The 15115-nt window shown below is 45.0% G+C and overlaps 2 protein-coding genes across 4 annotated transcripts; both read left to right on the forward strand.

Moving 5' to 3' along the window:
• The first annotated feature begins 59 nt into the window (after positions 1 to 59).
• On the forward strand, positions 60 to 9813 carry miga2 (mitoguardin 2). 2 transcript variants are annotated; one of them, XM_084687739.1, is made up of 16 exons: positions 60 to 153; positions 1099 to 1472; positions 1645 to 1855; positions 2113 to 2228; positions 2464 to 2584; positions 2875 to 3005; positions 3210 to 3327; positions 3623 to 3729; positions 4562 to 4668; positions 4928 to 5000; positions 5122 to 5208; positions 5488 to 5586; positions 5868 to 6002; positions 6206 to 6259; positions 6422 to 6538; positions 6935 to 9813. In XM_084687739.1, the coding sequence occupies exons 2-16, from the start codon at positions 1377 to 1379 to the stop codon at positions 7133 to 7135; spliced, it is 1773 nt and encodes a 590-aa protein (XP_084543865.1). In that variant the 5' UTR covers positions 60 to 153; positions 1099 to 1376; the 3' UTR covers positions 7136 to 9813. The 2 variants fall into 2 exon arrangements, with proteins under 2 accessions (XP_084543865.1, XP_084543866.1); XM_084687740.1 differs by having other exon boundaries at positions 107 to 178.
• Positions 9814 to 10123: 310 nt separating this feature from the next.
• On the forward strand, positions 10124 to 14835 carry dolpp1 (dolichyldiphosphatase 1). Of its 2 annotated transcripts, none has more exons than XM_084686273.1 (8): positions 10124 to 10282; positions 10997 to 11097; positions 12019 to 12103; positions 12230 to 12329; positions 12550 to 12648; positions 12815 to 12943; positions 13111 to 13200; positions 13354 to 14835. In XM_084686273.1, exons 1-8 carry the CDS (start codon positions 10207 to 10209, stop codon positions 13388 to 13390), a joined length of 717 nt encoding a protein of 238 aa, XP_084542399.1. In that variant the 5' UTR covers positions 10124 to 10206; the 3' UTR covers positions 13391 to 14835. The 2 variants fall into 2 exon arrangements, with proteins under 2 accessions (XP_084542399.1, XP_084542398.1); XM_084686272.1 differs by having other exon boundaries at positions 10125 to 10282; positions 12227 to 12329.
• The last annotated feature ends 280 nt before the right edge of the window (positions 14836 to 15115 follow it).

Genomic DNA, 15115 nt, shown 5'->3' on the forward strand with positions numbered 1-15115 from the left:
CACGATTGGTCAGGGGGAAAAAACGTCTACAATCCTCAGCGCCCATTGGCAAACTGTCACGTCAATAATCAAATGTACCGCCCCAAATCGTAGTTCACGCTAGTATGTGAAATGCGGCTTCGATAGTGCGATGTCCTTCCCTCACCACACTTGGTAACTATCTAGCTAACACATTTCTGTGAGTGGGGTTTCTCTTATGTTCTGTCTATTAAACTCATTCACACTTGATAAGGCATTTCTTTAAATGACAAAATGGTTACTGTACATGATCCCAGTGATTTTACGAATGCATCATCAGTACTAGCATAGAGAGATGCTGTCAGGTCAGATAGCTCAAGCAGGCTTTTCAGAGCAGACCAATGGCAATGGCAAAACCATGGTGTTCGCTAGCTAGCTATCAAGATAGCATTTAAAAGTCTGTCTGATACCTTGCTTGTAGCTATCTCGGTTCGATTATCAGCCAGGGCAGGATAGGCTTGTCATGTTTGTGCTAGATAAAATATGTAGTACTATATTACGTTCGGTTGTGTGACAGATTGTTAGCTAGTTGAATGGCCATGAGGCTAACTGGAAAGACAGGCTTCTAGCTAGCTTGCACAATTCAATGGCATTTCAGTTGTTTACTAGTTTCTCGGCTAGTAAAAGCTAGCTAGAGCATGGTGGTTAATAACCCGTCTAGCTACTTTCAAAGGGATTTAGCCTTATGCGTATCTACCTCTATGGTCTTGCTAGCGACTGTTGTATTCTCGTTTTGTAGAGTGTATTCCAGCTGTTCTTTCCATCAAGGGTTTATGTCAAGACATCTTCATCTGTCACTTGATCTGCTCCGGTCAAATGTTTTGCCGGGTAGATTCGTTTGCTGGTACACTCTTGTCCTCTCAATTTTCACTCAATCATGACCACCATCGTTGCAATATAATTGATCTGTCAAGGTCACAAATTCTGTTTGTTGAGGTCTGACCTTTTTGTGTGTGACAGTTCCCCAATGGAAAGTGAGGCTAAAGGTATAGGTTGGCACAGTAATACAGTTGTCTAACAGAATGGTTTTTCACAATGCACCAATTGCAGCAACAGGATGAACTTTCCTCTATTTCCCAGAGACTGACCTGATCATCATGGACAAGTCGAAGAAGTGAAGCCCCCCCACCCAAATGACCTCCTTACCCCTGAGGCAGAAGTCAAGCCGCCGTACAGTCATTGGATGAGTCTACAGGTGGAAGCTGAAACGGAGCCAGGCTCAAGAGGTGGATGTCCCCAGCTGCCAGGCACCCCAGGCCCTTAGCTGGCTGGACCCAGAGCGCAAAGTGCACCCTGTGAGCAGGTGGATGTGAGTGGGCAGGGCTCTGACGTGAGCTCTTGGACGTTCTCTCACTAAGATGTCTATGAAACAAGGCGACGGGATGTCCATCGCACAGGCCCTGGCCATGACGGTGGCGGAGATACCCGTGTTTCTGTACTCCACGTTTGGGCAGGTAAACACTGCCATCCCGGCACCCGTCAACCTCTTTGAACGCGGGTTGACATGTGGGTTCATATACAGTTGGGTCATTTGAAAACCATTCTCTTCATGTAATCGTGTGGCTGGTCATCCTCGGGCCTGTTTTTCATGTCACTTCCCCTTCCCTCTCTCCGTCATCCTGCCAGTCGATATTCTCCCAGCTGCGGCTGACTCCGAGCCTGAAGAAGGTGCTGTTCGCCACGGCGCTGGGGAGCGTCGCGTTGGCGCTCACGGCGCACCATATGAAGAGGCGGGGCAGGAAGAGGAAACAGGTGACGGCTGGGAAGGAGGGCCAGAAAACGGTGGGTATACCAGAGGGTCTGCTGAGGACGGGGAGGCCTTCGTCCTTGAAGAGAAGTGAGTCTCCCTCCCTCTGTCTCTCTCTCTCTCACACACACACACGCGTGCACACAAACCACGCTCTCAACCCCCCCCAAGTTACACACCGCTTCCCCCCCCCTCAACCTGTGTGAAGTGTTGATAGCGTATTTTGGCTGTCACGGTTGACCAGCTATCGTTTAAGTAGGACTGCGGGCCTTTCGAACTCGTGGCGAGCAATATTCCGATCGGCGACATTTTGAGTGGGCTTTTTTTGCTCCGTCCTCCGTCCGCAGTTCCTCTATCGGGGCGACAGATGATGAGCCCCAGCACCCGGAGCAACGACACCATGAGCGGCGTTTCCTCTCTGGCCCCCAGCAAACGCTCCAGCTCCTCGCACAGCCTGGCCTCGGTAGGGCTTCCCCCCTCCCTCCCTTCCTTTTGGCCTCCCATGCCCTCCTCCTCGCTCCCTCCACCTCGCTCCCTCCTTCTTTCCTCCCTTCGCCCTTACGCTCCTTTCTCACCCCCCCCTCGTGCTTATCGTCCTCTTCTTTTGAAACTTCTCCATGGCGAGAGAGTCTATGGCCACCTCCCCGTGTTTGTGACGTCGCCGTGTTTTCTTCTTTTTTTTAAATTGGATGCCACAGGTAAGGGTTCCGTCCTCTCCCAATCAGTCAGCCAATCCCTCGACTCCCCGGGACGCAGAGCCGGTTGAGGAGGAGCCCGGAACGATGGAAGATGCAAACGCAGAGAACCTCTACATCCTGGGTATGAACACAGACCTCAGCTGTCCTTAAGCCTTTCTTATCTCATATGTATCTTCTCTGTAGCCAAATCCTTTATCAGTGAGGCCATGCATTGAACCGCAGCACCATGATAAGGTTGGCAAACATGTTCCTGTTAAACTGTTCTTTATCTGATCGTACTGGGTGGTTCCACTTAAGAATGTTGCTCACAGTTCCAACTGCCAGGTTAGGTTTTCCGCCCCTCCAACTTCCCTCTCCACGTCTCCTTTTCTCATCGCCTCTGCCCTCCTCTTCTTCATCTCTGCCCCCTAGGGATGGAGTTGTTTGAGGAGGCCCTGCAGAAGTGGGAGCAGGCCCTGAACGTCCGCCACAGCTCCCACTCCAGCGCCTCAAACAATACCAGTCTCGCCCTGCAGGGGGCAGCCTGCGCTGAACCACCGACGGTACCTGCCGCATCTCGCACCTTTACAAGCAGATTCCCCGATTCCAATGTGTCTCGACTAGGAAAGATGACCACAGACACTAAATGAGATGCGTCACCATGTTTGATGGACAGACAACGGCAGTCAGTACTATGGTCATGCAATCCAGGGGCCACACGGCCCTCGCTGACGTTGTTTGCGTTGTTGTTGCTACCTTTGTTTCAGGTGGAGGTTCGCAACAAGGTGTTTGCCGACAAGCTGGAGACGCTCCTTCACCGTGCGTACCACCTCCAGGAGGACTTTGGCTCCACCATTCCACCTGACAGCCTGCTAGCAGACTTTGGTAACTAGCATCTATGGCTGCCTCTCCGTACCCCAAGCATTGTGGTAGGGTCAGTATGTGGCTCGGAGTTGAATCTTATCTGCGTATGTTAGCATTAGCATCTTGCAGTAATGGAGTGTGTCAGCTCGATAGCTTCTTCTTGGGTTTGGTAGTTAGTCTGCACACGACGCATGACATGAGCTTTTCCCTCGTAGCATTTCTAGCGTTTTCATAGCAGGCTAGCATTTCTGTTGTTGCTGGAATGTGGGACGAGTGTAGTCGTGCTGTGACTGGCTCCGCTCGGTCCTTCTTCCAGAGAGCGAGGGGACTCTCATCTTGCCAAACATTGGGAGCTCCCACAGACAGAGGGATGACGACGCCACCACCATCACCTCCGACGACTCCTTCTTCTCAGCAGCAGAGGTCGGTGTCTCTCTCGCTCTCTTTTTCTCTCTCCATAACTCACTACTTCTCTTTCTCTCACCCCTTCTCTCTCTCACCCCCTCTCTCTCTCACCCCTTCTCTTTCCCAGCCTTTCACTCTCTCTCGCCCCTAATCCTCGCCCTGTTATGGCCATTTTAGTATAAATATGTTATTTAAATATATCATATATATACATATATAAATATGTTAATCACTATAACAGTGACACACTGTAAAGATCCTTCGTTCATTGATTAGGACAGCCAGTGACTCGTTTAAGTAAGGTCAAGAGGGGGTAAACGACTTAAAGGCATGCAGGTTGCTAACCGCTCTGTGGGACGGTTTACCCTGGGGGGTGGGTGTAGCATCTTACACGGCCTTCTATCTAGGATTCTGAATACTGAATGGAGATTGGTTTGACCAGGGGTCATCTGGAGACATAAAGTCTGGGGGACTTTAGACACATGTGAGGCCACAAAGGACAGTTGACCATTTGGACGGTGAACTGCTGGAGCTTTATGACTTCCTGACCGGGAGAGAAATCCAACATGAGGTCATATCACCTGAGGGGGAGGAGCAGGGACATGAGGTCATGAGGCTGTGTGGTTCCAGCTGTCACTGGATTGTGTTTGGAGAAAGTGACTGACGTTTATATTGATTGATTGTAGAACATAAATGACCAGTTTTAGGTACTACACTAGGCTGGGTGGGTGTCCATCGAACCACTTGTATCCAATACTCTGGTACAACGGGTCTCTGTTTCGTGCTGTCATATTCGCCCAAAAGATTGGTATCAAACGTCCTTTTCCAACCCCCCCCCCCTTTCCTGCAGCTGTTTGAGTCCCTAGAGGAGGTCTACCATCCGGCGAAGTCTGCCGCGCTCTATGAGGAGGCGCTGAGCCTGGTCCGAGAGGGACGGGTGGTCTGTCGCTCCCCCAGGTAGAGCCCCTTCCAACAGTCAGTCATTGCACACCAATGTTTACATTTGACATTACATTTAGTCATTTCATGTAGGGTGAAGTGCCTTGCCCAAGGACACAACGACATGTGCACCAGCCGGGAATCGAACTGGCAACCTTCAGATTACTAGCCCAATGCTCTACCCGCTCAGTCACCTGACTGCCACCTGTCTGCCACCTGTTTATCAGAGTACCTCCGGTTTCTGAATTGGGCTCTCCTTGATATCTTTCTGTCCTAGGACTGAGTTGCTGGAATGCTATGGTGACCACGACTTCCTGGCTAAGCTCCATTGTGTGAGACAAGCCTTCCAGGTGAGTGCTGAGGAGGAATGTGGTGCTGAAATTTGAGACGCTGTGATGAGTTTCAAGTGTAAGTCAGCAATGCCGTGTGGTTTGGCTCAGTCAGCCGTTTTAAGTTGGAGATCTTCTCCAGGTTCTTTTGCTGGACGAGCGACACAGAACGTTCTTCATGGAGACAGGAAAGCAGATGATCACCGGACTCATGGTCAAAGCCAACAAGGTGACAACCCTGTACCATTTCACATCATTCCTCCTCACCCTAATGTTCTCTGCCATGATTCCCACAGCCAAAGGGAGTATCAACATTCCTTTTTTACTTCCCCGTGGGTGTGGTCTCAGTGAATTTGTCATATTCCCACATAAGAAAGGTGATGCGAGCAGAGTGGGCTCTGTTTGCATTCTCCATTGTATTGGGACCCACCTGATGGAACTATTGGCGATAGTTGTGTATGGGTATCTGTGTTGTGTCTAAGCAGAGCCTTTTGTTGGTTCTGCGCAGAGCCCCAAAGCCTTCCTGGAGAGCTACGAGGATATGCTGCTGTACACCCAAAGAGAAGAGACCTGGCCCATCACCAAGATGGAGCTGGAGGGACGAGGGGTGAGGAAGACCCCTTTTTCTCCCTCGCCTTCTTTCTATGTCGACACCTCCCTCTACTTTATTTTTTCCCTCTGGCATGCCTCGTTTCAGTCGTTTGTGTCATCAGAAAGGGGAAGCCAACAGGGACGTCTGGCCCGTCTCGCCTGTGACATTGTGCCATGGTGGCCGATTCGCAAAGTTGCTCGAAAACTCTCTTGGAGTACCTGAGGGGGGAGTAACTTGTTCAGATGTCGCCGTCTGTCTGGTCAACTCCTGTGTTTTGATCTTTGGCCCACGTGCAGGTGGTGTACATGAGCTTCTTTGACATCGTCCTGGACTTTATCCTCATGGATGCCTTCGAGGACCTGGAGAGCCCGCCCTCATCTGTGGTGGCTGTGCTCCGCAACCGCTGGCTCTCCGACAGCTTTAAAGAGACGGTAAACCGACACACGCGCGTTTGCACGCTCACACCTCAACCATGGCTACAGACAGGCACGTAAATACACACACCACAATCCCACTTGTACTCACACACGAGCATCAATCCCAACTGAAACACTTAGAAGCTCCCCACAAATTCTGGTCGAAGACATGAAACTTCAGAAAAGAGTGGGATTATAATGAGGTGTTCCGTACACAGGCCCTGGCGACCGCATGCTGGTCCGTTCTCAAAGCAAAGAGACGTCTGCTGATGGTGAGTCCAAGATAACAAAAATAAATTGAAGAAGAAAAAAAAAACAACGATCGTGCAGACTCTGCACTTCATCTGGAACAACGAGGCCAAAGTACAAACACCGTTGTCCCTCTCGTGCCTGTGACATTTTGCGTTGTGTCCACCCGGTTTTTCGTTCCGCAGGTTCCCGACGGGTTCATCTCTCACTTCTATGCCATATCGGAACACGTGAGCCCTGTTCTAGCCTTTGGGTTCCTCGGACCCAGACAGCACCTCAGTGAGGTGTGCGCCATCTTCAAGGTGAGGAGGGCTGGTTACCACTCGGAGATTTTAAAGGTGTTGCCTGTTCAACCCAAACGACCTTCACCGGTGTACAAATGTCATTTGTCCTCCTCTCTTTCCCACCAAACACACGTGAGGTTTGAATCACTGTGAGCTTGACGATTTAATCTCGTGATTTGATAGGTCAAATGAATCTCTAACCCCGGATAGAGATTTGAATTACATTGAAAGTAACCCCAATGCTCAGACAGCTCCTGGTGGCAAAGCTAAAACAAACCCTGTACCTTGTTAGTTTTACTCAGGTATACTGTTAGCAAAATAACAAAGTTACAGAACGTGGAACAGTTCTCCTTAGTAGCCCTTTCATTTACAAAACGAACCCAATCACATGGTCCTATTTTTCCCTTTGTCCAGCAACAAATCGTGCAGTACCTGAAGGACATGTTCGATCATGACAAGGTGCGCTTCACCTCGTCCCAGTCCCTCGCGGAGGACATCTTGAACTTGTCCCACCGCCGCAGTGAGATCCTGCTGGGCTACCTGGGGATTGACAGCCTGCTGCAGCTCAACGGAAGCCTGCCCAGGGACCAAGGCGACGCCACCGAGTCCAACTGACCCTAGGGACCTGCCGGGATGGGACACACATGACTAGACCCAGGACAGAGTGTGACCCGGACTGGGCCGGGCCGGGCCAAGCTATATTAGGTAGACTAGACTAGAAGAAGAACCAGGACAGGCTGGCAGGCCTAACTGGCAAAGATGAACTTGAAAATGTTTGTTTTCATGTTGAGACTCAAACAACATGACTGACAAAGATCGAGACAAATTTTACAGTATGGAAGTTAAAGTATAGAACATTCCTTACACAGGATTGAAACAGTCTAGCATGTCATCAATGCAGTTACAGTAAGACCATACTATATTCGGATCAGTGTCTGTTGCTCACCTGACAGATATGCCCTGAAAAGCACCATTCAAAGAACCCAGCTGTCATTGGACATCACAAAGAAGGAATCCTATTGGACGTTATTTTTCCAAATCTCCCCTCATTGAATGACCACCTTTTTAGACTTGACGCCGGTCCTTGACAATCCTTCTTTGTCTTTGTGAAAGGCAGTGATGGACCCAAAGGTGTTTTATGTTGTGTATGTATGTCTATAAGTTTGGGATGGGGGGCGGGGGAAGGATATAAACCATCCCTTTTAGCAAACATCCCAACACCCTCGGCCAAACGAAGACTTGCACTGATTAAAGTCTGCTAGTGGACTTCTGCTGTTGCTTTTGCCTCTGCGCTGTGTTATCGTTCGTCCATTCATTTTGTTTATTTATTCCTCTAGGAGTCAAACGTCAATGTATTGTGGGACTCATCCAGGATAATGAATGTGTAATAAGGTTGAGTCAGGGCACTGGCATGCATAGAAAGTGTATATTTATGACCCCCGCTTGTCCTCACACTCTCAGTGTAGTGTTGTTGCTGAAGCCCTGAGGGCGCCAGGAAGCCAATCTACCAGTGTGGAAGCTCTCACCTCAGTCGGCCTGCGTTATGCAGACTGGATTCGGTTCTGCTTGGGGAAGTACAAAACATTATTAATGCTAGATCATTAGCAGCTTTGAAGGGGAAGACTATCAGTTATAGTGATTCAGACTTGTCAAAATGTCTCGTCTACATGCATGTGTGATAAGGTGAGGACAATTGTCTCTAATCACTAATTGTCTGTAAAAACTACATTGTTGGTATATTAGAGCCAGTAATCCCTCCCTCACCTTCCTGCCAAAACCTAATCTTGTTGAATCTAATCTTTGTGAATCCTGGATCTAAATGTCCTGCTGTCACTCGTGCTATACCCCCACTATTGTACCACAGACCTCTCCAGCAGGTCCCAGCAGGACCCGGGGATATGTTTGAATGTCTCAATTCACAGCTTTCCTGTTCATGTTTGTTGACTTATCAAGTCATTTGGAATTTGTTCAGCGGTCTCTTTGCAGCTCTTTTCGTAGCTGTATCCAGGCAACCAACAACATTTAAGGCCTGTATGTGAATTGGGAGATGAACAGGGCAGCTGTGGCAGGATTCATAATACTGTTAGGTTGCCATATCCTGCTTCTGGTTCATCATGAGGCTAACTTTAAGGACCTTGTGTAAATTGAGCCTTTTATTTGCCTTTTGTCCCATTTGCACTTAATTAACCAACAAATAAGAATGAAATGCAAATAATTTTCTAGACCTATAGTTAATCAAGAGTAGGCTAATTGGATAGTGACTACAGCATAGGTCTCAATCATTTTACTTACTGGATATGTAAGTTATGTAAAAACACGTAAACTCTCCCTTTGAACTTTGTCTATTTAAATTTGATTTCATGCCCACAATTTTGGAAAGAACCGCCTGCTGACCTAATCTGCACGTTGACAAACATTTTAATTTAGCCTGCTGTTTTTCCTGTTCCAAAATTGTAGTTCTGCTATAAGCTTTCTGTTGGAATTAAAGCTGTATCAGAGCTTCCTGTAGCAAAATATCAGTCTGATATCAACTGAAAAGACTTCTTATTACTTCAGAGTAAGTAAGAAAGAATCCAATTACTGTAAAATGTAATGTATAGTCTCAATATGTATCACATTGATAATTGCACATTATTTGCATTGCATTGCCAAACAGTTGCTTTTGGGCTGAGAGATTAGTTTCTCCAATACAACTGAAAATGGATGTAATCCATTTTAATCCGAGAATCAATACTGTATTTCTTCATCAGAATTTGCATGCAAGTTTTTTTCCTCGTTTTGAAACCGTTAATGAATGAATGATTTTTTTCCCGTTTAGTCTTTTATTAGAGTCTGAGACTACATTACTCTGTCTCAAAGATCCCTGAATAATTCACCATTTTTTTTTTTTATGTCAGTCAAAATAAACAATTAGCAACATTTGGAATCAGTCAAATTAATTCTAGATGGTGAAAAAAACTACTTTAATTATTTTCTCGGCTTTCTGTTTTGTATGGTTTTACATTTTAACTCCCAAAGTTTTGGTACAGTGATGTAATGTATGATTGCTGTCTTTGGCTTTGATTTGATAAAAATTCCAGAAAGCCAAAAAAATGACAAATCGAATTATATCAACTGTCGCTTGAATGAACTCTTCACAGTAGACTACGAGTGTCCTATATAGCCTATGCCTTGTTTTGTGATGTCTTTCTGTTGTGAAATTACAATGCCAGCACATACTGTAACCATTTTCTTAATGTTTTTTTCGTAATAAATATTCACCTAGTCTTTTCCCAATTAAAGAAGACTTTGGACTTCGCTTTATTTTATTTTAGTGAAAGGCAGCTTATACCGAACAATGTAATTTTAGAGTTAGGGTTAATGTGACATTGCCCCAAATTCCGTCCGCCATGTTTGACCTGCATATATGATTCCCAATGTTTTCATTCACTAATTTCTAATTTTATGAATAAATATTCCTGTAGAAATTAATGATGATTGGACACGATTTATGCCATGGCAGCGCGATCATTGGTTGACCAGTCCTGTATTCCCCGTGCAGTTTTTTATGTAATAGGGAGGAGGGAGAGGGAGGGGGGCATGGTGAATGGGTCGTTTTCGTAAAGGGGGTTCCGTTTACTATTGGTAGACATACTTGGGCGTTTCATTGTGATTTGTCAGTGCACATTGCCCGGTGTCCGGGTAAGATGGCGTCGGAAGAGCAGTGCTCGGCACCACCTCAATGGCGGTCGATATCTCTAACCCATGTAGAGTTCCCTGCCGGTAAGTGCTCACAACGAACCTAGTATTTCGGTTGCCTCTGTCCGTTATAGGCGTGCAGGTTTGATACCTATAAGAAGTACTGTGGTATGCTACTGAATGGACACGATCAACAGCAGTTGCCGAATAGTGACACAGGCAGTGCGCTTAGGCATACACTGCTCTGCAGGCAACGTATCAACAACTGCCAAATTATGAGACAGTTCCGCATGCGCAGATAGCAAATAAGTCCACAATGCCAAGCTAACTAGCCCAAATTGCTACATTGATATTTAAACGTTATAAATGAAAATGTATTTACATATTAAACGTAACAACATATAACATAGTTTAAATTGGTTTTCGTGTTTCTTTTAGTATTGCACGTGCAGAAGTAGTCCCCTATGTAATCAATCAGCTTCTTTTTGTTAGCTAGCTAGCAAAGCTATGCTTGCTAGCAGTGTTTGACAAGCTGGTTGACAAAACGTTGCCTAGTTAGTCAACAATGACCAGTTAACTAGTTAGCTAGGTACAGGTGATTGCATGTTTTCTAAATCAATCTTTTGTCAATTACAACACTTTATAGTTTGAACTTGTTCCATCATGAGGAAGTCCATCTGAGGGTACCAGAGGGGCAGTTTACATCTCTGACTGAGCTATGAATTTCCCCTAACTTGACTTGATATGATAAATGTCCTCCCACCAACCATCTTCTGTGTGTGTCTGATGATTTTGTAGGTGACCTGACTGGACAAGTGTTGGCCTACACCAGCCTACTTCCAATGGCTGTTCTCGTGGGCTTTGTCACCCTCATAGTTTTCAAGCGAGAACTGCACACTGTAAGTTAAGCCCTTGTCGTTGACGTTTTTGAGAGAATCAATCGCTGAGCTGAAGTTGGGTGACGTACAGAGTTAATGTTTATTTGAAGTATGAGGTATACATAATAACGTTAACAACATAACATAATCGACACACAAACATAAGACAATATCCCCCCCCCCCCCCGAACATCCTTCAACAGACCATTTTATACCACACAGTTCTCAAAAGTAATTGATCCATCCACAATCATGACGTGACATGCAACTTTACCAAATCTCTTCTTTCGTTGGTTAACTAATTAAAACAATACAGTTGAATCCACATTGTCTCCAGATCAACTGTCTCTTCTCCCCAGGTGATAAGAACTCTCAAATCACCCAGACACGTCTCCTAGTTAGTTGGTAATGAAACCTGGCATCTACCCCAAATGGTCAAACTAATCTCCATTGTATCAAGCTTGACCCAAATCCTCTTCTGCCAACTGTAAACTACTTTTAAACCACTATTAAAATACATTCATTGTACATAAGCCCAAATTTATTTCACACCCTGCTTCAACTCAGCGTCAGCCCAGAATAATACTAATAAACACCTGTACTCTCAAAATCTACAGCTGTTGCAAATGCAAAGAGCTGGGCTCTTTAATCTTTGTATTCAAATTAATTGTGCATCTGTTAATCTGATCTGATTGCATTTGATTAACTTGCGCTTCTGGGGCACCCCAGTGGTTTACCGGGTAAAAAAAATAAACCTGGGTTTGATTCCAGCTCAGGCCATTTCCTGTAGGTCTTCCTCTCTCTCCCCCTGCTTTCCTGTCTCGCTCCAACTGTCTCTATATAACGAAGCAGAAAAAAGCCCCGCAACTTACCTGCACTTCTGGGGCTCATTAAAAAAAAAAAAAAAAAACACTCCTCATCTTACCTTCTTCTGTTTGACAGATCTCCTTCTTTGGTGGACTTGTGCTGAATGAAGGGGTGAACTGGCTGCTGAAGCACATTCTTAGGGAGCCACGCCCTTGCGGAGGTGACCCAAACATTCAAAACATGACCTTGACACTGCAATGTTGACTCGGATAACCCAACACATGCAACTTCTTTGATGCGTAAACATGTTCAACTCGGCACCATACTCTCTTGTCTGTTTCAGCAGGGACACATACAACCCTGAACACAGAGTATGGCATGCCTTCCAGTCATTCCCAGTTCATCTGGTTCTTTGTGGTTTACTTCTTTCTTTTTCTCTATTTAAGGTGAGTCACACGGGTCTAAAGTTAAGCATTTTCAGTATCTTTCTGGAGATCTCGGAAGATTTGATGGGTGCTATTGTCTGGGTGGTCAGAGCTTTATTCTCTGATAGGCTGGTTGAATTCCCTTCCGTGTGTGACATCCATCCAAATCTCTCAGATCTCCACAAGTTGTTATGGCAGTATGGGTTGACGGGTGCTGAGTTCCTCCCTCTCTGCTGTTTAGAATGCATCAGACGAACAATGCTCGGTGTGTGGAGCTGCTGTGGAGACACATACTGTCCATCGTCTTGTTAGGGATGGCCTTATCAGTGTCTTACAGCAGGTAAGGAAGAGAGGGGAAATGGTAGAAGGATGTTATGGAGATTCTATTACTGTGTGTATTGTAATATTAAAGAAATTGATCTTTCTAGTTTAACCAACAATGTCTGATTTGTAGTGTTGTGAAACGGTTAAGCTGAAGATGCGCGTGTGTGTATTGTTCCCCTCAGGGTTTACCTGTTGTACCACACCTGGAGTCAGGTTTTCTATGGAGGAGTGGCTGGCAGCACTATCGGGGTTGTGTGGTTCTTCTTCACTCAGGAGGTGCTGACACCGCTGTTCCCCAAGATGGCCGCCTGGTGAGGAACGGGGCCGCATCTCAGGGGAGAGCGCACACTTAGAAAGTTAACCAACCAATACCGGCCTCTATTCTGGCAGCTAGCTCCTATTTACTCGTACAGGCTTGTTTCTTTTTTTTTTTCCTTTATCTGACAAGTCTTTATTACTTATGTCCTGTTGAATGCAGGCCGATATCAGAGTTCTTTCTGGTGCGAGACACAAGCTTGATCCCCAACATCCTCTGGTTTGAGTACACAGTGACCAGATCTGAAGCGAGGTGAGGTCTTCTACATCTTTTTTTTCCACAACTAAAATCTATTTGACAGTTTGTGTTTCTAAGAACATGTCTTGATATTTTTAGTTTGATACTTGATACTATTTTTTTTATTTTTTTTTATTCATTTCATTGTTGTTAATCTCCATGTCACAGAAACAGACAACGAAAACTCGGAACAAAACTTCAGTGATCCCTTGGTGAAACTGAGTTAAAGGATCACACACACACACACACACAGACACAAATACTCAAGAAAACACACTGGAGAGCCACCATCTTCTGGACTGACCTGGTTGCTATGAATAAAAGGGCCAAACCGTTTACAGGTGGACCAAAAGAGAGTGCCTGGACCTGGCTGGGGGAACTGACACGGGAGAATGTCCAGCCACATGCCTCTCCTTCTTGTACAGCTTGCCCAAAATGCTCCCCAATGCATGCAAGTCCGTGCAAGAGGCATACTATTTAATTATAAATTAATATATATTTTAACTGTAAACGCACGCTGACAGTAAACGTGTACTGTAAGAGAAAGAGGGCTCTATCAATTAACAAACATTGGGCTGGTTATTAGTACAGCATGAAATTTGTGAATCTTTTATTTTGTTTTTGCAGACTCATGGTTAGCTGGTTGAGTTAGTTCAGTAAGTTCCTTTTATTTTGGTGTAGGTAGTTGGTAGAGGCTGAAAATGATTGGGTTCGGGAATTATTTGGTTATGGGTACAATAACTTGGAAAATTAAAGTAACTTTTTTTCATTCTTGTATAATAGAAGAGAACAATTTTAAAACGCTAGTTAAAATGTAATATAAACAATTACTTGCACTTTGTGGAAAAAGTACACTAGTTACATGTTAAAGAAACCCCCTAGTTTTTGTGTTTATCTTTTGCCTCTGGTACCCTCTAGCATCTGTCTGTGTTTAATGGTTGTCCAACCTCTGTATTTGGATCCAGAACTGACTTGCAAGCATCTATGCCCTCACCTATAGTATAAAGCTAATGACTTAAGCATCAAAAGTCTTTTTGCTTTTGTTGGAGAGATTATTGAGGCAGTGCATAAGAACCACCACTGAGCTTTATATGTTAAATCGTTTTTTTTTTCATACATTTTTGGGTTGGGCTTCCTCGAGTTATATAAGGAAGTGTTTTATGAAATCTTCCAGGGATATAAGTTCCTGGGAAATTGTTTTTTTTCTTATTTTCTATTTGTCTGAAGTTGTAAAGAGAACATGAAATTGTTTTTCCAATCTTTCTGTTTACCTGCTTTTTAAAGACAATGGTCCACATCATCGGGGGATGAAACAAACGATTTGCTGAGAGGATTTTAAAAAAAATATATATATATAGACATATATATATATATATATATATATATAGATATACATATGCATATGCATATATATAATGTGTGTGTGTTCATGTATATGTGTGTGTGTTTATGTATATAAAACCTCGGGTCAATCGTAGCATTTTTTTCTAAGCTGTTTTCCTCACCACCAGGGCAGTGCAGTAAGGCTGTGTGTTGAGGCTCTGAAGTAATTTGAACTGTCAATATCATATCTCCACAAAGGGAAGCATTTCTCTTACTTTATCCATGTGTAACTCATATCAGGCTGAATAAATAAATTGTGTTTATGTACCACTGTTTATCCATGTCTCTTTCACCAGAGAAAAGGGGGGTTGTGTCCTTGGCCAACACAGCATTTTACCCGTGCTTCGGAACTGTCTCTGGAACCAGTCGTCACTAATGCCTAAACCTCCCAGCCAATCAGGGGCAGAGTTTTTTTTTTACCACACCTTTTAACACACCTGGGTTAAATGAATGGGTCGTTATCTAGTTAGGCAGATGCTTATTAACGACCATTCATTTGAATCAGGTGTGTTGGAGCAGGGAAACTAAGGGAATCTAAAACGTGCTT

Source organism: Hypomesus nipponensis, chromosome 22, assembly GCF_054491055.1.
Source record: "Hypomesus nipponensis isolate SF chromosome 22, ASM5449105v1, whole genome shotgun sequence".
Taxonomy (NCBI): domain Eukaryota; kingdom Metazoa; phylum Chordata; class Actinopteri; order Osmeriformes; family Osmeridae; genus Hypomesus; species Hypomesus nipponensis.

Excerpts from the sequence above, each read along its gene's own strand:
- miga2 (XM_084687739.1), top strand. The coding sequence starts at position 1,377 with ATGTCTATGAAACAAGGCGACGGGATGTCCATCGCACAGGCCCTGGCC. Across the intron at positions 2,229-2,463 it reads CCTCGCACAGCCTGGCCTCG|GTAAGGGTTCCGTCCTCTCC; the intron begins GTAGGGCTTCCC and ends TGGATGCCACAG. Across the intron at positions 6,260-6,421 it reads CAAAGAGACGTCTGCTGATG|GTTCCCGACGGGTTCATCTC; the intron begins GTGAGTCCAAGA and ends TTCGTTCCGCAG.
- dolpp1 (XM_084686272.1), top strand. The coding sequence starts at position 10,207 with ATGGCGTCGGAAGAGCAGTGCTCGGCACCACCTCAATGGCGGTCGATA. Across the intron at positions 12,944-13,110 it reads TTCCCCAAGATGGCCGCCTG|GCCGATATCAGAGTTCTTTC; the intron begins GTGAGGAACGGG and ends TGTTGAATGCAG. Across the intron at positions 13,201-13,353 it reads GTGACCAGATCTGAAGCGAG|AAACAGACAACGAAAACTCG; the intron begins GTGAGGTCTTCT and ends TCCATGTCACAG.